This window comes from Aquila chrysaetos, chromosome 9 (assembly GCF_900496995.4).
Source record: "Aquila chrysaetos chrysaetos chromosome 9, bAquChr1.4, whole genome shotgun sequence".
NCBI lineage: Eukaryota > Metazoa > Chordata > Aves > Accipitriformes > Accipitridae > Aquila > Aquila chrysaetos.
The window spans coordinates 1331134-1351765 of record NC_044012.1 but is presented as its reverse complement, the minus strand read 5'-3'; the positions used below and the strand labels follow the sequence as shown (position 1 = coordinate 1351765).

The following is a 20632-nucleotide window of genomic DNA, read 5'->3' as shown; positions in this document are numbered from 1 at the left end:
CAGAGCCTGCAGCTGCTTGCTGGTGGGACTGAGGTGTAGTGGGGTCCCTCTGCCAAACCACCGCTCTCGGCATGTGCACCTCTGCAGTGGCTGTTAGCTGGAAAGCCGCATACCTTCTCCTGCAGCCCTTCCAGTAACACCAGTACCCCATTTCCAGTTTGCACTTGTAACCTCCCGAGCAGCACGAAGCGGGCTGGTTGGTCCTGAAGGTACAGGACCCACTCCCCTCGCCTTGTACCCCCAAAGGACATCTCCCCATCCCCGAGGAAGGGGCTCTGGGGGAAAATTCTGGCTCTAGGAGCAGCTGCCGGCTCGCTGTCCTAGAAACGAGCGGGGAGGGCGGCTTTGCTAAGCGGGGCTTTAGGCAGAGCCCGGGAAATGGAGAGCGGGGCGGGAAATAAAGCGCGGGGCGGGAAATAAAGCGCGGGGCGGGGCTTCACCGCCCCTCCCTCCGGCGCGACCAATCGCAGCAGCGGCGGCGGATGCGCCGCCGCTGCTGCGATTGGTCGCGCCGGAGGGAGGGGAGAGGCGTCTCGGCCCCGCCTCTCCCGCAGCGCAGAGCCTACCGCAGCGCGCCATGCGGGCGGGGGGTGTGGCCGCCGCGCCACGCCCACTCTCCCCGCCCCTCCTCCAGGCCCCGCCCCTTCTCCCGGTGAACGGCGGCGGCGGCGAGCGGCGAGCGGCATGGCCGTGTGGACCCGCGCTTGTAAAGCGGGGCTGCTGGAGCTGCTGCTACGGGAACGTTGGGTGCGGGTAGCGGCGGAACTGAGCGGCGAAGCGTTGAGCCTGACGGCGGAACCGGGAGGCGGCGAGGCGGCGGTGCTTAACGGCGTGGTTAACGGCAACGCGGAGGCGGCGCCCGGTTGCGTGCGGAGGGTGCGGGTGGTGAAGGCGGAGGCGGGAGGGCTCGGTATCAGCATCAAGGGAGGTCGGGAGAATCGTATGCCGGTGCTCATCTCGCGTATCTTCCCGGGGCTGGCGGCGGAACGGAGCGGAGCGCTCCGTCTGGGCGACGCCATCCTCGCCGTTAACGGCGTCGATCTCCGGGATGCTACCCACGATCAAGCCGTCCAGGCGCTGAAGAGAGCCGGCAGGGAGGTCATCCTCGAAGGTACCGGCTAACCCCTCCTCCCCGTCCTCGGTACCGGCCCCCCGGTGCTCCCTCCCTCCTCTCCCGGTGCTCCCCCCGCACCCGTCCCATTACTGGGTCCCACGATCCCCCCTCTGCTGCTGTCACCGGGCTCCCGGACCCCCCGCCTTGGGCCCCTTTTCCGGTTGTGGGACCCCGCTCACCCCACCCCACCCCGGTCACGGTACGTGTCTGTCCACCCCCCCAAACCCCCCCAACCCCGGTGCTGGGTCCCGGCGTGCCCCCACCTGGCGTGGGGACAGGGACAGGGGTGTCCCCTGCCCGGCCAGGGTGCTCCTGCTTGTGGTGGGATGGGGACCCCTCCCAGCTGGGGACAAGGACGGGCCATCTCTGCTGACTGTGCCCCCCCCCGGGACAGACCTGGGGTCCCCTTCGACAGACCTGGGGTCCCCCGGGACAGACCTGGGGTTCCCTGGCTGCAGTGTCCCCCCAGGACAGTGTGTCCCCCGTCTTCAGGGACGGAGCCCCCAGGGTGGGTGCTCGTGCCCCCCGAGTCCCCAGGGAGGGCCGAGGCTCCCCGGGGGGTGGGTTCGGGGTCTGCCCGTGTCCCCGTGGGCTCCGTGCCGGCGGCACAGCCGGCTCGGGGCTGGTCTGGCAGAGCCACCGGCTCCTGCCCGACCTGTTCGCGGCAGCCCGACAAGCTCGGGCAGGGCCCGCCTGGCCCGGCGGCGCGTGGCACGGGGCTCGTGCCATGGGATGCCGCGCCCTGGGCAGCCGGGAGGACGCGAGCCGCCCGTGCCGTGGGTCAGGATGGTCTGTGCAGGTCCGTGGTGCCGCACGCGCCGTCCTGGTGTCCTGGCAAGGCCGTCCGTTCTCTGGCGCGTAGGGCTGCTCCGCGGATGCGGTGCCCGGTGGGTGCCAGGGCTTGGTCGCCTGTGCCCGGGTGGGCTGAGGCCGGTGACAGGTTCTCCCGCTCGCCCGCCTGCTCCCGGCACGCTGCGCCGGCGTGAGGGCAGGCAGATGGGCTCCTCGGCGCAGCCGCGCCTGGCACAGGGTGGCTCTGTGCGGCTCGGCCACGGCTGGGGTGCTGTGGGGGCCGAGGTGGAGCTGCGGTGTTGGGCTCGGTGTTTAAACACCGGGAGGGTCAGGGCCACCGTCGGAGGCAGCGAGGGTCCCCACAGGGGTCTGCGCAGGATTCACCGTCTCCCCACCGCGTCCTTCCCCTCGCTCCCATCTCGCGCCGCCCGGCCGTTTGATCCTGTCCCGCCGGAGCTCCGGCCCCGCGGCATGTTTGTCCCTTGCTTCCGCCAAGGGCACGGGCGCCGCGGCAGCCGCCCCTTCCCTTCCCGTTGGGGCCGTGGGGCTGCTCGTCCGACGGCTGCGGCTGCCCCAGAGCCCGACAGAACCGTCTGGCTCCTGGCTGGCATCTGCGGGCCCTGGAGAGGAGCTGAGGAAGACCTTGGATGCGTCATCCCACCCTGTCCCTCCTCGCCAGTCCCTGGAGGTGTGACCACCCTGGCTGGCAGGGCTGCCGGGCACGTGCCGGGGCTTCGCCCGGGCCCTGAGCCGGTGGCGGAGTATGGGAGCACCAGCCCTGCGCCGGCACCCCAGTGGGGCTGGCAGCCCCCGCCCTGGGTGCTGGGTTTGGCCGCAGGGACCCACGCCAGGCACCTTCCTCCCGGGGTGCCTGCGGGCATACGGCACGTTCTGGCATGCTCCGGCGCGCTGGGGGAAGGGAGCCCTTCCGCTTCTGCAGGGGAGCTGTGGGCAGAGCTGCCGGCCGGCGGGCACACGGGCTGGCCCGGCGCTGGCGAAGGGGAAGGCCGGTTGCAAGAGCTGACCCATGTGCAAACGTGGGGAAACCTCTTTGGCGTCTTCCCTCCGGGCGTGCGTGCCGGTGGTAGGAGGGGGCTCTGGCCTCGAGGACGGACCGATGCCGTCCGGGAAGTGCATGGGGACTCAGTCCCGGTAAAGCCAGCGCTAACCCGGCGTTGCTGTGCAGCCGGAGCAGCTGCCTTCCTGCGGCAGGTCGGGCGAGGGGTGCAGGCGGCGGCCGGGTTTCCTTTGCGGTGAGCGTGTAGGCAGGGCGGCAGCGGCTGTGCCGGGGCGGCTGTGCGCTGGCCGCCGGCTCACCAGAAGCAGAAGAGGTGGCGGCAGGTGCCGCTGCCTGGGTGCCGGCTTCATCACCCCGAAAGCAGGGAGCCGTCTCTGCTGCTGTCTCCGCCGGCAGACACGGTCCCGTGGATCTGCTCGGTGCCGGGGCACGCTTCCCGCGGCGGCCGAGCTGGCGCAGCCTGGCAGCGACTGCCTGCTGGTCCCAGCCGCCGCCGAGAGCCACCAGCGTGGCTGCAGCCCCGCCGAGCCCACGGTCCTCCGGCAGCGCCCCGGCACGACGCTTGGGCTCCCGCACCGCCGGCTGCCCAGCTCGGCCTCTTGCCCTCCCGGCTCCGGGGGGCTCTCGGCAAGCCTGGCCTTCGGGGAGGTGGTGGTCGTGCCCCGGCGGAGGTTGGCACTGGCACCGCGGGGTCGCGGCACCGTGGGCTGGAGCCCTGCCGGGGGCTGGCTGGAAGGTGCCGGGCTCCCGGCCGGCGCTGGAGGCAGCCGCTCACATCTGGCAAACAGCTGCCGAGCGGCCCCGCAGCGGGAGCTGCCGCCGCTGCCGCTACCCCGCCGGCGCTGCCCTGCCCTGCCCGGCCAGGCAGCGGGATTAGGGGTGCACGGGGACGGCGGTAATCCCGGGATCAGCGCGGCTGGGAGGCTAATATTAACTCGTTTGCTGCCCGCAGCAAGGACAAGCGCCTCGTGGCAGCACGTCCCCACCCCGCCACGCTGCTCGGCTCAGCAAATCCGGCGGGAGGGCGGGGGGCCAGCCTGCCCGCTCCCCATCCCTGCCGGCATCTCCCTGCCCGCGCCGCGGGCAGGCGGCAGCCCCCGCCGCGGGGGGATTTGCGGCGGGCGAGCCCTGGGCCGCGGCAGGCGTCTGCCCACGGGACCGCGGGGTCCGGCAGCGGCAGGACCGGCCGAGAGCAGGACCCGGGCCCTGCCGCCGCCATCGTTCCCGCTCCGGCAAAGCGCCGGTGGGCCGGCTGGCCTGGCTGCGTTGCGGCGTTGTGCCGGCTCAGCGGACACTTTCACCGAGCGGCGGGGAGCTTCGTTTCACAGCGGATTACAGCTTATTTGCTTTTTTTTTTTTTTTTTTTTTTTGTTTGGTTTTAATTCCCCGCTGCCACAGGCTGCGTGGACGTCGCTGTTCCCAGCGCGCTCCTCCTTTGGGGACGGGATGCCGGGGCTCGGCGCAGGCAGGCTGCTCTCTCACGGCATGCGTGCCGGCCGGGGAGCCGTGTCCGGGGGGGGCCGCGGCAGGCAGGGGTCCAGCTCCGGCTGCAGCTTTCCTGCCTGGCCGAGCGTGCCGTCCCGCACGGCCTCATCCCCGCTCTGGCAGGCGGCTCGGCTGACGCTCCCTGACATCTTGAAGGCGTTGGCTTTCCCCGAGCCTGGCAGCTGGCGCAGCCGTTGGCGCTGGTCAACCCACGGCGGAGCCGTGGGCTGGATGAACCGGGCTCCGCGGCTCCTGGTCCGGAGCTGGGATGGGCTCCGGGGTGCTGGCGCCTTGCCGGGGCTCTGCTTTGGCTGGGCTGGGTGGTGCTCAGGGAGAGACCGTCCGGGGGGAATAGGAGCCGGTGCCTCCTTCCTTCCTGACCAGCCTGGAGAGGAGCGTGGAGCCAGGATGTCCCGGCTTCAAATCCTCCTCCTCCTCGTCCTGCCGGGAGCGGAGGCAGGCTGCTGGCAGGCGCCGGCGGCAGCGCGGGGTCAGCCTGCCATCAGCGCCTGCGGCGCTGGAAACTTGGCCGGTGTTGTCCTCGCAGCGAGGCGGCCGGGGCGGCTCAGGATGGGCTGCAGCCTGACCTCCTGCCCGGCCCCATTGTGCCGCGCCGCCTTCCCTTTCCTTACGCCCGCGCCGGCTGCCGGTAACGGGGATGAGCCGCCAGCGCCCGTCCCCTGCTTGGGACACCTCCGTCTCAGGGCAGGGTGGGACGCTCCGGGCCGTGGCCCGGTCCCCGGGTCTCTCCAGGGCTGCTGCCCCCTCCCCGGGGTGGGAAGGCAGGGTACCCCCTTTCCCGCTGCCTGTCCTCTGCCTGCGGCACGAGGCCGGGGGGGGGCGAGTTCAGCTGCCTGGGATGTGGGCTGTGCTGGTGCTGCTGGGAGAGGTCCCGCAGCCCCCCAGGCTTGGCCGAGACCCCGTGCATGCTGGGGGGGGGGGACGACAAGACACCCCCTTGATCAGAGCATCCCTGGGGTGCAGGACCCCTGCCCAGCTGTAACCTCTCCCCCCCGCTTCCCCCCCCAGTGAAGTTCATGCGGGAGGTGACCCCCTACATCAAGAAGCCCTCGCTGGTGTCGGACCTGCCGTGGGAGGGGGCCGCCCCGCAGTCGCCCAGCCTGAGCGGCAGCGAGGACTCGGGCTCCCCCCAGCACCAGGGCCCCCGCGACCGCAAGGTGATCCCCCTGAAGATGTGCTTCGCCGCCAGGAACCTCAGCATGCCCGACCTGGAGAACCGGTGAGGGCAGGGGCTACCCGTGCCCCCCCCCCCTCCCCAAGCCTGTATGGGGGACCCTGCTCCCCACGGACCCCCCGGGACAGGGCTGGGGGCTGCCCCTTGCTGCGACCATGACCTCCCGCTTTCCCAGCTGACTTGTGAAAGGAAAGTCCCGTGGGTTCGGCTGGGGCAAGGGCTGTGCTGGCCCCCCCACCTACCCCCCTGGGGTGTTTGGCAGCCTCCCCTGCCTATGAAAAGGGGGGCCCTGCAAATCCCCCCAGTTCCGCCTGCCGGCAGAGCCGGCACCAGACTGTGCTCGTGGCTCCCCGGCACGGCCAGAGCCCCAAACCAGTGCGGCCAGTTTGCCGGGCTGGGCACGGGCAGGGGCACACTCAGCCAGGTGCCGCCGCTCCCGTCTCACCCAGCGCCGCGTCCCCTCGCAGGCTGATCGAGCTGCACTCGCCGGACAGCAGGAACACCCTGATCCTGCGCTGCAAGGACACGGCGACGGCGCACTCCTGGTTCACGGCCCTGCACGCCAACATCACCGCCCTGCTCCCCCAGGTCCTGGCCGAGCTCAACGCCATGCTGGGCACCGGCGGCGCCGCGGCCGGCGGCAGGGAGGTGAAGCACATCGCCTGGCTGGCTGAGCAGGTACGCGCGGCCGGGGCTGTGCCGAAGATGCCCGTCTGGTGCCGTTCCCGCGGTCAGCAGCGCCGATGGGGCTGTGGTTGCAGCCGCGTGGCTGCTGGAGAGCCCTGATGCCGGCACCGGGCACCGGGCTCTGCCGCTATCCCGTTCCCCATCTGGCCGGCCGGCTGCGCCCCGGCGAAGGCAGCGCTTTCCATGCCCTCGGTCCCCTCTCCTGTTGCGATTTCCCGGCCGGAGACGCTCATCGCCCTCTCGCTTTTCCGTGAATTCACTGCCTGAGAGCCGCAGCCTGCCCGGGCACCGCGGCGAGCTCGGCCCCGGCAGCGGGGTCCCCTCGGGATGGCCGCCGGCGCCTTGCACAGCTTTACACGGACGCTGCCGAGAGCCCGGCAAAGCGGAGCCGCTGGCTTGGGGTCGGCCCGGCCGTGGGCGCAGGGAGCGGGGGGTGCCCGGGCGGCGGCGGGTGCCTGCAGCCCCCGGTGCCCCTCACCGTGCCCTCGTGTCTCTCGCAGGCGCGCCTGGACGGAGGGCGGCAGCAGTGGCGGCCGGTCCTCATGGCGGTGACGGAGAAAGACCTGCTGCTGTACGACGGCATGCCCTGGACCAGGGACGCCTGGGCTTCCCCTTGCCACAGCTACCCGCTGGTGGCTACCAGGTGGGCTGGATCCCTCTGCCTGCATCCTCCGGGGACCAGCTCCCCTCGGCCGCATCCAGCTCCTCCGCTCGTGCCTTGGCTCTGCCTCCCGCCGGAGCAGGGGGAAAGACCCCGAAGCGCACGGAGCGGCGCGGTGCTGGCACGGTGCCGGCGCTGCCGTCGTGCCCCTGACCCCCTCCCCATCCATTCCTGCCCCCCTCCCCAGGCTGGTCCACTCGGGCTCGGGCCGCCGCTCGCCCTCCCTGGGCTCGGAGCTCACCTTCGCCACCCGGACGGGCTCTCGCCAGGGTGTGGAGATGCACGTCTTCCGCGTGGAGACCCACCGGGACCTCTCCTCCTGGACACGCGTCCTCGTCCAGGGCTGCCACGCCGCCGCCGAGCTGGTCAAGGAAGTGACCGTGGGTGAGTTCTGTGGGGTGGGGGGGACCGTGGGTGAGTTCTGCGGGGTGGGGGGACCCCCGGGGCTCCCCTTTTCCCTCCTGCGGCTCTGGGGTGCCGGCAGGGCGAGGGCGCAGCGGGACCTGGGCTGCCCGGTGGGGATCTCCACTCTGGGGGGGGGGGTCTCGCAGGCAGGGGGGGGCTAAGCCCTGCGTGTGCCCGCAGGCTGCACGCTGGGTGGGCAGGAGGTGCAGCTCTCCATCCACTACGAGGGCGGCTTCACCATATGCCGGGAAGAGCCGGGCGGCAGCGTCCTCTTCCGCTACCCCTACGAGAGGCTGAAGATGTCGGCAGACGACGGCATCAGGACCCTCTACCTGGACTTCGGGGGCCCCGAGGGGGAGCTGGTGAGGAGGGGGGCAGCCGGGTTCACCCCCCGATTTGGGAGGTCTTCCTCCAGGGGGGGTAGCTCCTGCTTCTCCCCCATCCCTGCGGCATCACGGCTGCCTGGTACCGTCGGTTGCGAGACCCCCGGTGCCCCCCCCCCCCCGGGGTTTGGCGTGCCGGTGGTGGGGCTGACACCGCTCTCCATCTCCCCCCCCCCAGGCGCTGGACCTGCACTCCTGCCCCAAGCCCATCGTCTTCATCCTGCACACCTTCCTCTCGGCCAAAGTCACCCGCATGGGGCTGCTGGCGTAGGCGGCCCCGGCCCCCACCACAAACCAGCCGGGGACAGTGGAGGGGCCCCCCCCCTCGCCCCTCCAGCCCCACCAGTGCCTTGCCGGGGCCGGGACTCGCTGCCCCGAGAGCCGCCGGGGATGTGGCAGGACGGCTGTGCCGGGGTGGGGGGTGAGCCTCTCCTGCTCCGTGCCGGCGGTCCCGGTCCCCCCTGCCCAGTTCAAGGGGGGGGGCCGGGGCACAGACACCAGCTTTAACCCCCCACCGGGGCCTGAAGCCATCACTGATCTCACCGCCTGTGCCTTGGAGCGGGGCGAGCCTGGCCCCCTCCCCCCCAATTGGGGGACCCCCGGTGTTCCCCCCACCCGCGTTGGGGGGAGCCAGCGCCCTCCCTGCCTTGGGGCTCCCCCCCCCAAACGGGGTCACATTGTCCCTGCATGGGACGGGGCTTGGGCCACGAAGCCCCCCCCCCACATTGCTGCAGCACGGGGTCCCCTTGCCCCGCTCAGGGTGGGGGACACACACTTGTCTTACTGGGGGCCCTTGCGGGAATGGACGGGGCTGCCCCCAGCCCCGGGGTGCTCATCCCTGGGGGGGGCAGGCAGGGTGCAGCCCCTCCACCCCCCCCCCCCCACTGCCCCCAAACCTCCCAAAGCTGGAAAACAAATCTGCCCCAGGGCAGAGGGGCTGGGGGCTGCCCCCATGGCTCCCCCCCCCACTGCAGCCTGTGCCCCCCTGCCCAGGAGCTGCTGCGTGGGTCCAGCCCCGCACTGCCGGGGGGGCTCGCAGGCCCCTCGTGGGTTTGGGACAGGACGTGTAGATTGATGCACTTTTGCTTTTTGTACTTTCCCTCCCCCCGGGAGGGGGGCAGCTCCTGCACCCCAGGGTGCTGGGGGGAGCCCCGGGCATGGCGGGAGTGGGACACCCCCCGGGCTCCCCCCTCCCGGCTGAGGCCCTGTTACCCCCTCAGCCAAACTCTGCACATTTTTCTGCTTCCCGTGGGGCTGTGCTGGCTGGGTGCCGGGGGGGGGTCTGGTGGGGTGCTGGGGGGGTGCCAGCCCCCAGCCTGGGGTTGTGGCTTGCACACAGGCACTACAGGTCCTGCCCCCCCCCCCCCCCCCCCCGCCCACCCAGCACCGGCCCTGGGTGCCGCACGCCCCTTCTATTTTTGTATTCTTTGTAAATCGCTATTTATATCAGATTGCCTTTTCTGGGGTCTCTGAGTCTCACTCCGGGGGTGTCCAGGGGGGCGGTGGGTGTCACAGGGGGGGTGTTACAGTGCCTGGGGAGGGGGCGGCACTTAATTCCCAGTACAGCACGTGTCGGGGGGGTGGGCAGTACTGGGCTGCCCAGTACAGGAGAGACTGGGATGTAGTGGACAGAGCCTGGCGTGGGGGTGCTGGGCAGGGGGGACGGGGGCATCTCATAGTGGGAGCAAATGGGGGGGGGCTCATCGGTGGGCACAGGTACCCGCAGGTATTTGGGGGCTGTGTATGGGCACTCGGGGGGGGGTGTGTGCGTGTACACGTACGTGTGTGTGTGGATGCAGGTGTACACACTATACTTGTGCACAGTCTGTGTGTGTGTGTGTGTGTGTGCGCGCGCACACGTGTGCACGCGGACGGGGGGGTGCAGGGGGTGCCCGTACCCCCAGCCGGGTCCGTAGGTGTGCCCACGCGCGGGTCCGGGTGTGGACGTGGGTGTGCGCGCGCGCGTGCACACGTATCCGGGTGGTTGGGGAGGGTGTGGGGGGGTGTGCGCGCGCACACGCGTGTGCTTGTGGGTGTATGTGCGGGTGCCCACGGTCGCGGGGGTCCCTGCGGGGACACACGCGTGTCGAGCTGCACACGCGTGTGCCCACCCTCGCCCCCGCCCGCCGCGCCGTGTGTGTCCCGAGGGGCGTGGCGCGGCTGAGGGGGGGCGTGGCGCGGCGAGGCCCCGCCCCGCGGCGCGGCTACCGGCGGGTGCCGGTAGGGGGCGCCAGCGCGCACAGCCGCAGTGGCGGGCGGTCCCGCGGGCCCCGCTGCCGCCGCCGCCGCCGCCGCCGGGCCGGGCCGCGCCAGGAGCGGCGACACCGGGCGATGAGATGACAACGCCCACCCTGCAGGTACGGCGGGGCCGGGGCTGCCGGAGCCGGGTCTTTCGGTTTCCGCTTTCCCCGAGCCGGGCTGTGGCGGGGCCTCCTCCCGCCCCGCTGTGAGGCGGCACCGGGGAGGCCTCACCCGGCCCCGGTGCGGTTACCGGCCGGGAAAAGGTCTCACCCTGCCCCGGTGCCTGAGGTGGGGGGGGGGCTGCGGGGAAGGGTCTCAGCCTGCCCCGGTGCGGTGAGGGTCGGGGAACGGCGTCAGGCGGTGCCGGTGCCGGCGGAAGGCCTCACCCCGCCCCGGTGCCAGGCCCCGTTGGGGCGGCCTCGTCCTGCCCCGCGCCCCGCCGGGCGCTACGGAAGGGGACCCCGCTGCGAGCAGGCCCGGCCCGGCCCCCTCGGTGGCGGGGGGGGGGGGGGGGGGGGGGGGGGTGGGGGTAGGGAAGGGCCTGATCCTGCTCTTGGCGCCGGCGCCGCTCCCCGGCTGACGGCGCTGTGCCCTCCCCCGCCAGAAAGCCATCGACCTGGTCACCAAAGCCACCGAGGAGGACAAGGCCAAGAACTACGAGGAGGCCCTGCGGCTGTACCAGCACGCCGTGGAGTACTTCTTGCACGCCATCAAATGTGAGACGGTGTCTTGTCCCTCCCTGCTTCCCCGGTTACGGCCTGTGGGGCTCGGGGGCGGGGGCTCCGGAGGGGGCGGCGGGGTTGCTGGCTGTGGCGCGGGGCCACGGGTGATGCTTGGGGGGGGTGTTGGGGGTGTCTCTGCAGATGAGGCTCCCAGCGACAAGGCGAAGGAGAGCATCCGAGCCAAGTGCATGCAGTACCTGGACCGGGCGGAGAAGCTGAAGGAGTACCTGCGCAGCAAGGACAAGCAGGGCAAGAAGCCGGTCAAGGAGTCCCAGAATGACAACAAGGGGTGCGTGGGGGCGTGAGGGACCCCACCCTGCCTGACGGCAGAGCTGGCGGGACCCTGCTGCCACACCGGACCCGGTGCCATTCCTGACCCGTGTCCCTTCTCCCCAGGAGCGATAGTGACAGTGAGGGCGAGAACCCTGAGAAGAAGAAGCTGCAGGAGCAGCTGATGGGTGAGGGGCTGCGGCGGGCACGGTTGTGCTGGCTGTCTGCGGGGTGGGGTGGAGGGATTCCCGAGCAGCCGTCGTGAGGGGTGGCTGCGGGGAGGGGGACAGGTGGTGGGACTGCAGCTCAGGGGCGCACTGCTGGGGTTTGGTAGCCCCCAGCCTGGTCTCTGTGCTGAGGGGCAGTGGGGTTGGCGGGGTGGAGGTGTGGGGAGGGAGGGGGGCAGGGGGTCTGGCTCTCCCGGCTCTCGGCAGATGTCGGGAGCACGGTGCCCATCTCTGTGGGGCTGCGTGAGCAGAGCTGCCTCCTCGCAGGTGCCATCATGATGGAGAAGCCCAACGTGCGGTGGAGTGACGTGGCTGGTCTGGAGGGAGCCAAGGAAGCCCTGAAGGAAGCCGTGATCCTGCCCATCAAGTTCCCGCACTTGTTTACCGGTGAGTGTCACAGTAATGCCGCGGCTGCCGCTCACCCACGGAGAAGGTGCCACAGGGCAGCAGCTGGGGCGAGCGCCTGCTGGAAGGTGATCCCGAACAACGGGGACGCGTCTCCCTGTGGGCCCACGGGGACCTGGCCTGCTCTGGGACAGGGGAGCCGTGACACTGGCCTCTGTTGCAGGGAAGCGCACGCCCTGGCGAGGGATCCTGCTCTTCGGGCCCCCCGGCACCGGCAAGTCGTACTTGGCCAAGGCCGTGGCCACCGAGGCCAACAACTCCACCTTCTTCTCTGTGTCATCCTCGGACCTGATGTCGAAGTGGCTGGGAGAGAGCGAGAAGTAAACTGGCTGCAGGGATGCATGGCTGCTGCAGGCTGGCTCCCGGCCTCCCCTCTGGCCGGGCTGGCAGTGCCAGAGCTCTGGCCAGGGCAGAGGAGCCACCGGCGTCGGTGAACCCCGTTAATGCAGATAATGTGTCCCAGGGGAGAGCACAGGCCTTCCTGAGGCTCCACAGCCCAGGGATGGCCTTTCTCCTGGCACGGCGCTCGCCGCCTCAGTGCCAGCACAGGGTTGCCGGGGCGGGCAGGGGCAGGAGGAGCCGGCGGTGCGTGGGGCTCCTCGCCCCGGGGCAGTCAGGGGCTCTGGGTGCTGTTGGTGCTGTGGAGGGTCCCTGAGCGGGGACCCTGTCCCCTGCTTTGTTCGCAGGCTGGTGAAGAACCTCTTTGAGCTGGCGAGGCAGCACAAGCCCTCCATCATCTTCATCGACGAGGTGGACTCGCTGTGCGGCTCCCGCAATGAGAACGAGAGTGAGGCGGCCCGGCGCATCAAGACGGAGTTCCTGGTGCAGATGCAGGGTACGTGGGGCTTCCAGCGGGATGAGCCGGCGTGGGGAGGGGGGGAGGAGAAGGACGGGGCGGGCAGGTGCCGGAGAAGCTGCCGGATGCCTGCATCCCGCCGTTCCCTGGGGACTGCTCTGAGCCGTCTGCCTGCTGTGTCCCTGGGCAGGTGTGGGGAACAGCAGCGATGGGATCCTGGTGCTGGGTGCCACCAACATCCCCTGGGTGCTGGACTCGGCCATCAGGAGAAGGTGAGCAGGACACAGGTGCCCCCCCAATCCTGGTGCCGGAGCCGCGGGGCTGTGCCCCGGCAGGATCTGGCAGGGGGTCTGGCAGCGTGGGACTCACCCCGCCCTGCCTGCCTGCACTGCCTTCAGGTTCGAGAAGCGCATCTACATCCCGTTGCCCGAGGAAGCGGCGCGGGCCCAGATGTTCAAGCTGCATCTGGGCAACACCCCGCACTGCCTGACGGAGGCCAACATCCAGGAGCTGGCCCGAAAAACGGATGGCTACTCGGGGGCTGACATCAGCATCATCGTGCGGGACGCCCTGATGCAGCCCGTCCGCAAGGTGCAGTCGGCCACCCACTTCAAGAAGGTGAGCGCGGGCTGCTCCCGGCCCTTGGGGGGGTGTCCATTCCCGGGGCGGTGGGCCCCCCCACGGCTGGCGTTGGTGCCGTGGCCACCATCCCGTGCCGCCTGGCTCTGCCGCAGGTCCGCGGTCCCTCCCGTACCACCCCCGGCGCCTTCGTGGACGACCTCCTGACACCATGCTCGCCCGGTGACCCGGGTGCCACCGAGATGACCTGGATGGAGGTGCCCAGCGACAAGCTGATGGAGCCCATCGTCTGCATGGTGAGCGTGGCCGCCGCGGCACAGCATCGGGCACCCGTTCTGCCGGGCGGTGGCTGGCCCCGGCCCAGCAACGCTGCGGCCCCAGCCCTGCCGGTTCCCTGTCCCTCCTCTGGGGTGGCCGCCTACGGATACAGCTCCTCGCTCCCGAGACACCAGCCCCCAGCTTTACTGGGGCGCAGCACCCGGCCCGGGGCAGCACCCCAGGGTGCTACAGGGATGGGCAGAGCTGCCTGCGCCAGCTGGCGCTGCCATGGCGTGGGTCGGGGGGGGTCCCTACCCTGTGCCAACCCCCACCTCGGTGCCTGGTCTCAGCTGCCCGTCTCTGCCTCTGTTGCAGTCGGACATGCTGCGCTCGCTGGCCACCACCCGCCCCACCGTGAATGCTGACGACCTCCTGAAGGTGAAGAAATTCACGGAGGACTTTGGACAGGAAGGTTAAGGGCGGCGGGGGGGGTGGAGTAGGGATTGGGGGTCCCTGCCGCACGCCCCCCACTCCCGCCCCGCCGGCCGTGCCAAACAGGTTCATCTTCCGCTCACTACTCACCCCATTGCACCGCAGCACCCAGCGGGGCGCGGGGAGCACGGCCTGGGGGGGCTGACACTATTGGGGGGGGGGCGGTGTCTGAGCATGGCCTGGGTGGCCGGGTGCTCCCCCCGGCCCTGCCCCACTCTTCTTCCTGCTCTTTTTTATTTTTTAAATTAATGCTGCTTTGGGTTCTGTCTTGTTTATATGAAAATAAAAACAATCTGAAAGCTTCAGCTGGCGCCCGGCCCCTCCCTGAGGCTCTGACCGCACCGGGGGACCCAGCCCAGCCCCCCCCCAAACCCACTGCCCCAGGGACGAGGCCTCGGGCTCTGCCTGTGCCGCTGCTGCCATGTGCAGGCAGGAGGCCCTGGCAGCTGCTGCCTGTTCCTGGGTGAGGGGGTGTGGGACTCCCCACGCTCCAGCCATCCTGGCCCGGGATTTGTGCCTGGGGGGGGGGGCGGCGCGCTGCTGCTTTGGGCTTTGTCCCCCCCCCCCCTGAGCATGCAGCACTTGAAGCAGCCATGGGACAAGCCCTGAAGGCTCCTGCCAGCAGCTGCCCGCCCCAGCCAGCACCCTGTGTCCCCCTGTGCCATTCCCGAGCCAGCCTCAGCCCTGCTGCCCCCCCCCCCCCCCCCCAGCCCCAGGACCCCACTGCTCCCCTCCACTGTAGCACCTCCACCCCCCCCCAGCTGCCCACACTGTGACCCTGGCCACCAAACAAGCCCCGGAGAGGAGTTCCCCCCCCCCATCCCTCCTCCCCTGCCAGCAGCTCTTGTTCCTAGACCTGTAAAATAATTTCAGGTGCAAGGGGCAGCGACAGCTGGGCTCCCCCTGGCTACACCTGCCCCCCACACACACACCTGGGGTGCAGCCAGGCAGGGCCCAGGCCAGACTGGGGGGGTTGCGGGAGGCGGGCAGGAACAGCCGGGAGCCGCGCTGAGCCCTCACAGTGTGTATTGCCCGCGGTACAGCCGAGCGAGAGCCGCCACCCCCCCCCGCCCCCCCGGGGCCGCGGCTCCGTGCTGGAGAAGTCACTGCGGTTCCGATCCGGCGAGACGAGGTACCGGGACAGCCGGTGCGGCCGGGCACCTGCCTGCCGGCGCGGCGGGCCTCAGTCCAGGAGCTCCATCCAGCTGACGTTGGTGAAGGTGCGGCTGTCCATCCGGTCGACGTAGAGGATGCCGTCCAGGTGGTCCATCTCGTGCTGGACCACACGGGCCGCCCAGCCCTTCGCCTCCCAGCTCACCGGCTCCCCGTGCTCGTCCACGCCTGCCGACCGGGAAAGCGGCGGTCAGAGTTGCAGGGGCGGTGGGGGATCCGGGGAAACGTGTCCCACCCGGGGTGGGGGACGGTCAGGACCGGCGGGGGTCGGTACCGGAGACGTGGACGGCCCAGTGGCGCGGGACGTAGGCGGAGAAGCCCTTGAGGCTGGCGCAGCCCTCGGGAGCGGTGACGAGGCGGGCGTCGAGGACGCGGAGCGCGGGGTTGACGAGCAGGCGGAACGGGAAGGGCTCGATGCCGTGGGCGCTGCGCAGGGCCGGCGGGTACCGGTGGCAGCGGGCCGGGGTGAGCTCGGCGGCGAAGACCCGCAACGGCACGCCCAGCTGCGGGGCGCTTAACCCCAGGCACGGCTCCCGCCTCAGCCCGGCCGCCAACGCCGCCGCCAGTTCCCGCAATTCGGGTCCGCCCAGCCGTTCCGGTGCCACGGCGGCGGCGGCGGCGCGTAACACCGGGGCTCCCACCTGGCAAGGGGAAGCGAAAGGCGGGACGGGCGGACCCAGCACCCTCCTCCGCAGCGCCCGCCAATACGAACGTTCTCGTTCTCCCCAACCCGCCGCCTCCCCGTACCCCCGGCCCGGGGCTCCCGGCCGGGCCCGTCCCGCCAACCGCCGCCCCGCCGCCAGCGCCGCCATGGAGGCCGGCCTGCGCGCGCAGCGACGGTGGCCGCCAAGCGCTGGCGCGTGTTGTAGGGCGGGAGGGGAGAGCGACCCCTGGCGGCAGGGAGGAACCGCCAGCGCCCGGGGGCGGTGGGGTTTTTTGGGGGGGGGGGGGGTGTGCAGGCAGGAGGTCTGCGGGCAGGGGTACGGGCAGCGGGAAGGCAGGCAGGGACCGGGGACCCCCGCACCCCCGTCGTGGGGTGACGCAGCCCGGCCCAGCCACAGCCCCGCTACCCTGTGGCCTCGGGAATGTCCGGCAGCAGAGCCCCGGTGGGGGGGTTCTCCTGCCCCTGCGCAGGCAGGGACCCCCCGGCCACGGCTTCCGATTCCCGCTCCGGGCGCGGGGTGTTCTCATGGGCCGGTTCCTCCTCTGCCGACGCCGGCAGGAGAAAAGCCAACGGCTCCCTGAGGGCGACCACGTCGATGCGGCCCAGGCGGCCGAAGCGCTGCAGCTGGGTGGGGGGGACGCCTGCGGGAGACAGAGGGGGGGGAAGGCTTGTGTGGGGGCCCACGGGGAACCCCCACAGAGGTGACAGGGCCCAGTATGTCTTGGGGGGGAGCCACGGGTGGGGGCAGAGCCGCTGCGGCAGCTCTGCCCCCAACCATGGCTCCCCCCCCCTCCAAGAAATGCAAATCCCCGGGGGTCTCACCCAGCGCCTGCGCGATTTGTGCCGGGGGAAAGAGGAGCTGGAGGCAGCGGTTGAGGTAGGGCAGCAGGTCGTCCAGGAAGGCCGTACAGAACTGGGCAAAGAGCTCCTGCTCCCGCCCGCTGAAAGCCGCCTCTTCTGCTCGGTGGAACACCAGGATGGTTTTGGTCACCTGGGGTGAAAAGCAAGAAGTCGTTAATTCCTCGGAGAGTTGTTAATTCTGAGTGTGAGCCAGCAGCATGCCCAGGTGGCCAAGGTCGCCAACAGCACCCTGGCTTATATCAGAAATTGTGTGGCCAGCAGTGATCGTCCCCATGTACTCGGCACTGGTGAGGCCACACCTCGAATATTGTGTTCAGTTTTGGGACAAGACAGACACTGAGGTGCTGGAGCGCGTCTGGAAAAGGGCAACGAAGCTGGTGAAGGGCCTGGAGAACAAGGAGAAGGGTCTAGAGAACTTGAGGAGCGGCTGAGGGAACTGGGGTTGTTTAGTCTGGAGAAAAGGAGGCTGAGGGGAGACCTCATCGCTCTCTACAACTACCTGAAAGGAGGCTGTAGTGAGGTGGGGGTTGGTCTCTCCTCCCAAGTGATAGAGCAAGAGGAAACGGCCTCAAGTTGCACCAGGGGAGGTTTAGATGGGTATTAGGAAAACTTTCATCACCAAAAGGGTTATTAAGCATTGGAACAGCCTGCCCAGGGAAGTGGTTGAGTCACCATCCCTGGAGGTGTTTACAAGATGTGTAAATGTGGCGCTTAGGGACACGGTTTAACGGTGGACTTGGCACTGTTAGGTTTGTGGTTGGACTCGATGATCTTAAGGGTCTTTTCCAACCTCAACGACTCTATGACTCTATCCTATGAATGCTCGGGGCAGGGCGAGCGCGTCCCCACGTTCTCCCAGGACAAGGCACAGCTCCGTCCCCCGGCACCTTACCTCACCGAGCGCGTCCTCCAGGCAGGCGGTGACGTCCTGGGCCAGGGCGACGGGGCAGCAGAGCCGCAGGTCGTTGAAGGCGACGAGGAGGCCGTTGAGGAAGCAGGCGAGAGGCGGGAAGTCCAGCAGCACCATGGGCGGCTGCAGCGTCCCCGGCTGTGCCGCGGGCACCGGCACACCGGCGCTGCCCCCGAGGACGGCCGGGGCAGAGATGAGCGTGTAGGAATTCATCTCCTCCCGGAATTTTTCCACCGCCTCCTCCACCGCCTTCTCGAAAGCGGCGGCAGCCACGCGCTGGAAGAGGGGGGCCAGCTGCCCGCGGAAATCGGCCCCCACCCTGCTAAAGGAGAGGCCGAAGTACATGCACTGCCCCAGCAGCGAGTCCAGGCGGCTGCCCACCCCGCGCCGGAGATCGCGCTCCAGCGTCCGCAGGAACTCGGAGACCTTCTGCAGCACCCAGCCGTGGAAGATGGCTCCCTCGTTGAGGGCCTGCCCCTCAGGGGGCAGGAGCGGCTCCTCGTCGGAGAAGATGGCGCGATACTGGGTGACGATGTCGAAGAGGTGGACGCGGCAGGCCTCGATGGTCTTGGTGATGTGGAAGTAGGGGTCGTCGTCGGGGATGGAGGCCTGGATGGAGCGCAGCCAGGCGTCCCGCGCCTGCAGGAACTTGATGCGCAGCTCGGCCTCCGTGAAGACGTCCATGCGCCGCAGGTAGCCGATGACCCGCAGGCAGGCCGGCAGCTGGATGTTGGTGCGGAGCTGCTGGATGAGCTGGTTCAGCATCAGCTGGGCAGACTGGCGCACCTCGTCCACGATGCCCTGGCGTGGGAGAGAAGCCTCAGCCGTGGGGGCCGGGCGTGGGGCAGCCGTGGGGCAGGAGCAGAGCGGGGCCTACCTGGATCACGGGGATGCCGCTGTGCTTCCTCTCCAGCCGGCGCACGTAGGCGGCGAGCTCCAGTGCCTCCTCGTAGTAGCCGTTGCGAACGCAGGTGTCCATGAGCTGCGGGATCTCCAGGATCTCCAGGATCTCCGTGTGCCGGTTCAGCGTCAGGCTGTTCATGCGCCGGCTGCAGGCGATCTCCTCGGCATCGCGCATGAAGTTCCTGCGGGATCGGGACGGGATCGGCACGAGGCTCCCTCCCGCCCACGCTGCCCTCTGCCCAGCGCCGTCCAGGGCCCCCTCCCAGTGCTCCCTGTACCCCCAGTCCCAGCCAGCCCCGATCCTTACTGGGCCCAGCACCAGGACCCCTCTCGCCACCCGCCAGCCCAGCCCTCACCGGTCTCCCCCGCCCCCGGGGCTGCTCCTGCACCCTGAGACCCTGTCTCAGCCTCACCCCATCCCCGGTTCTTTCCGCTGTCCGCCCCGTTCCCTCCCGTGCCTTCCCCGCCCCGGCTAATCCCGGTCCCGGTCCCCGTCCCCGCACCGGCAGGCGTCCTGGAGGGCGGGCAGGCGGCCCAGCAGACTGCCGAGGCGGCTCTCGATGCCGCCGAAGCCGCGGCCGGCGCGGCCGGTGCACTCGGCGGAGCGGATAAAGGCCCGGTAGTGCTCGAAGGCCAGGCGGCGGGTCTCCGCCCCGACCCGCGCCCTCTCCGCCGCCAGCCGCGCCGGCTCCCGGCCCAGCTCCGCCAGCCCCAGCGCCGCCAGCTCGGCCACGTAGGCGGAGAGCTCGGAGCCTCCGGGCCCCGCCGCCGCCGGGCCGCGCAGCCAGGCCAGCAGCCGGGCCTCCTCCGCCGCCGCCGCCACCGCCGCCATGGCGCCGCTCTGGCCGCTCCCCTCTCGGTGGGCCGCCGCGCCGCTTCCGGTTCCGCCGCTTCCGGTTCACGGCGCGTCCCCGCGTGTGCGGCGCCGGGGCGATGCGGCCGCTGACGGAGGCGGAGACGCGGGCGGTCTTCGAGAAGCTGGGACGATAGTGAGGGACCGGGAACGGGGACCGGAGGGGATTGGGGACCGGGGACCGGGCGAGCCGCGGGAGGAGGGGACCGGGACCGGGACCGGGACCGGGGCCGGGCTCACGGGCTCTTGTCTCCGCAGCATCGGTGAGAACATCCAGCTGCTGGTGGACCGGCCCGATGGCACCTACTGCTTCCGCCTGCACCGCGACCGCGTCTACTACCTGAGGTGAGCGGGGCCGGGGGGACACGGACAGGACAGCGGTGGGGCGGGGGGGGGGGTCCCGGTCCCGGTCCCGGGCCTTGGAGCCACTCCAGCTCTGCTCTCTTCTCAGTGAGAAGCTGCTGAAGGTGGCTGCGAGCATCCCCCGGGACAGCCTGGTGGCCCTGGGCACCTGCTTCGGAAAGTTCACCAAGACGCAAAAGTTCCGGCTCAGCGTCACGGCCCTGGACTTCCTCGCACCCTACGCCAAGGTGGGACATGGCCCCCCCCCGCCCCGACCCCCAGCCGGCTCCCCCCTGCCCTGTGCCAGGCCCCCCTGCCAGCCCCTCACTTGCTCCGGGCTTCTTTTGCAGTACAAGGTGTGGGTGAAGCCCGGCTCGGAGCAGTCCTTCCTCTACGGCAACCACGTCCTGAAGTCGGGCCTGGGCCGCATCACGGAGAACACGGCCCAGTACCAGGGCGTGGTGGTGTTCTCCATGGCCGACGTCCCGCTGGTGAGTGGCCGGCACGGCCCCTGCGCTTTCCGGGGCTGGGGTATGGGTACAAGGTGGGGGGAAACTCTCTCTCACCTCCTCCCCTTCGTCCCCCCCACAGGGCTTTGGGGTGGCCGCCAAGTCCACCCAGGAGTGCCGGAAAGTGGACCCCATGGCCATCGTGGTGTTCCACCAGGCTGACGTCGGGGAGTACGTGCGGAACGAGGACACGCTGACCTAAGGGAACTCCAGCGCTCCAAAGATGTGAGCGTTCCTAGGCAGAACAGACTTTGTCCTGCACCATTGGTGCAGCAGCGGTGTAGGGAGCCGTGAGGAACCCACTCTGAGTGGGGCGGAGGGGCTGGGAGCCACCAGCACGCAGCCCCGCAACCCCAGGGGGGGCTGCTGCCAACACGAGGAGGAGCTCCCCCCATGCCAGACCTGTCCCTGCTGTCACATAAAACCTGTTCCTTCTCCCAGAGTGCCTGTTGTCTAGTGCGGAGCCTCCGGGGTGGGGGGTGGGCAGTTCTCACCCCTGCTGCGGGTCTCTGCCTCCCTGGGGCAGTGCGACACACCGGGATGCAACTCCAGAGGGGAGAAGCGCCACGTTCAGTTCAGTTCGGCAGACGAGGCCGGGGGGAGGCTCGCAGCCTGGGGCTGAGCTGTCAGAGGCTGACTGCCGAGCTTCAGGGAGGGAGCAGGCAGCTGCCTGCAAGGCAGGACTTG

General features: G+C 70.3%; 5 protein-coding genes across 6 annotated transcripts; 3 read left to right on the top strand and 2 right to left on the bottom strand.

Moving 5' to 3' along the window:
- The first annotated feature begins 642 nt into the window (after nt 1-642).
- Nucleotides 643-8627, top strand: SNTB2 (syntrophin beta 2). The gene is made up of 7 exons (XM_030026627.1): nt 643-1111; nt 5439-5649; nt 6072-6282; nt 6792-6934; nt 7140-7336; nt 7538-7719; nt 7919-8627. The coding sequence occupies exons 1-7, from the start codon at nt 685-687 to the stop codon at nt 8009-8011; spliced, it is 1464 nt and encodes a 487-aa protein (XP_029882487.1). The 5' UTR covers nt 643-684; the 3' UTR covers nt 8012-8627.
- A 1331-nt stretch (nt 8628-9958) lies between these two features.
- Nucleotides 9959-14011, top strand: VPS4A (vacuolar protein sorting 4 homolog A). The gene is made up of 11 exons (XM_030026594.2): nt 9959-10097; nt 10586-10697; nt 10845-10992; nt 11100-11161; nt 11468-11587; nt 11769-11925; nt 12292-12440; nt 12592-12673; nt 12800-13019; nt 13136-13276; nt 13614-14011. The coding sequence occupies exons 1-11, from the start codon at nt 10077-10079 to the stop codon at nt 13713-13715; spliced, it is 1314 nt and encodes a 437-aa protein (XP_029882454.1). The 5' UTR covers nt 9959-10076; the 3' UTR covers nt 13716-14011.
- Nucleotides 14012-14739: 728 nt separating this feature from the next.
- PDF (peptide deformylase, mitochondrial) lies at nt 14740-15718 on the bottom strand. Its single transcript, XM_041126285.1, has one exon. It carries the CDS (start codon nt 15713-15715, stop codon nt 15155-15157), a length of 561 nt encoding a protein of 186 aa, XP_040982219.1. The 5' UTR covers nt 15716-15718; the 3' UTR covers nt 14740-15154.
- On the bottom strand, nt 14740-19109 carry COG8 (component of oligomeric golgi complex 8). 2 transcript variants are annotated; one of them, XM_041126284.1, is made up of 5 exons: nt 18745-19108; nt 18216-18423; nt 17321-18139; nt 16390-16558; nt 14740-15071 (listed from the first exon to the last, which is right to left on the bottom strand). In XM_041126284.1, the coding sequence occupies exons 1-5, from the start codon at nt 19071-19073 to the stop codon at nt 14914-14916; spliced, it is 1683 nt and encodes a 560-aa protein (XP_040982218.1). In that variant the 5' UTR covers nt 19074-19108; the 3' UTR covers nt 14740-14913. The 2 variants fall into 2 exon arrangements, with proteins under 2 accessions (XP_040982218.1, XP_029882180.1); XM_030026320.2 differs by lacking the exon at nt 14740-15071 and adding an exon at nt 15847-16208 and having other exon boundaries at nt 18745-19109.
- NIP7 (nucleolar pre-rRNA processing protein NIP7) lies at nt 19096-20385 on the top strand. The gene is made up of 5 exons (XM_030026325.2): nt 19096-19230; nt 19353-19439; nt 19546-19684; nt 19787-19927; nt 20028-20385. Exons 1-5 carry the CDS (start codon nt 19175-19177, stop codon nt 20145-20147), a joined length of 543 nt encoding a protein of 180 aa, XP_029882185.1. The 5' UTR covers nt 19096-19174; the 3' UTR covers nt 20148-20385.
- The last annotated feature ends 247 nt before the right edge of the window (nt 20386-20632 follow it).

What these genes read in the sequence shown, in the direction of transcription:
- SNTB2 (XM_030026627.1), top strand. Translation starts at nt 685, where the DNA reads ATGGCCGTGTGGACCCGCGCTTGTAAAGCGGGGCTGCTGGAGCTGCTG. An exon ending in ATGCCCGACCTGGAGAACCG is followed by an intron (nt 5,650 to 6,071) that starts GTGAGGGCAGGG and finishes GTCCCCTCGCAG; the next exon opens with GCTGATCGAGCTGCACTCGC. An exon ending in TACCCGCTGGTGGCTACCAG is followed by an intron (nt 6,935 to 7,139) that starts GTGGGCTGGATC and finishes CCCCCTCCCCAG; the next exon opens with GCTGGTCCACTCGGGCTCGG.
- VPS4A (XM_030026594.2), top strand. Translation starts at nt 10,077, where the DNA reads ATGACAACGCCCACCCTGCAG. An exon ending in TGACAACGCCCACCCTGCAG is followed by an intron (nt 10,098 to 10,585) that starts GTACGGCGGGGC and finishes CTCCCCCGCCAG; the next exon opens with AAAGCCATCGACCTGGTCAC. An exon ending in GTTCCTGGTGCAGATGCAGG is followed by an intron (nt 12,441 to 12,591) that starts GTACGTGGGGCT and finishes GTCCCTGGGCAG; the next exon opens with GTGTGGGGAACAGCAGCGAT.
- PDF (XM_041126285.1), bottom strand. Translation starts at nt 15,715, where the DNA reads ATGGCGGCGCTGGCGGCGGGGCGGCGGTTGGCGGGACGGGCCCGGCCG.
- COG8 (XM_030026320.2), bottom strand. Translation starts at nt 19,073, where the DNA reads ATGGCGGCGGTGGCGGCGGCGGCGGAGGAGGCCCGGCTGCTGGCCTGG. An exon ending in GCCCTCCAGGACGCCTGCCG is followed by an intron (nt 18,424 to 18,744) that starts GTGCGGGGACGG and finishes CCGATCCCGCAG; the next exon opens with GAACTTCATGCGCGATGCCG. An exon ending in ACAAATCGCGCAGGCGCTGG is followed by an intron (nt 16,209 to 16,389) that starts GTGAGACCCCCG and finishes TGTCTCCCGCAG; the next exon opens with GCGTCCCCCCCACCCAGCTG.
- NIP7 (XM_030026325.2), top strand. Translation starts at nt 19,175, where the DNA reads ATGCGGCCGCTGACGGAGGCGGAGACGCGGGCGGTCTTCGAGAAGCTG. An exon ending in GACCGCGTCTACTACCTGAG is followed by an intron (nt 19,440 to 19,545) that starts GTGAGCGGGGCC and finishes CTCTCTTCTCAG; the next exon opens with TGAGAAGCTGCTGAAGGTGG. An exon ending in TCCTCGCACCCTACGCCAAG is followed by an intron (nt 19,685 to 19,786) that starts GTGGGACATGGC and finishes CTTCTTTTGCAG; the next exon opens with TACAAGGTGTGGGTGAAGCC.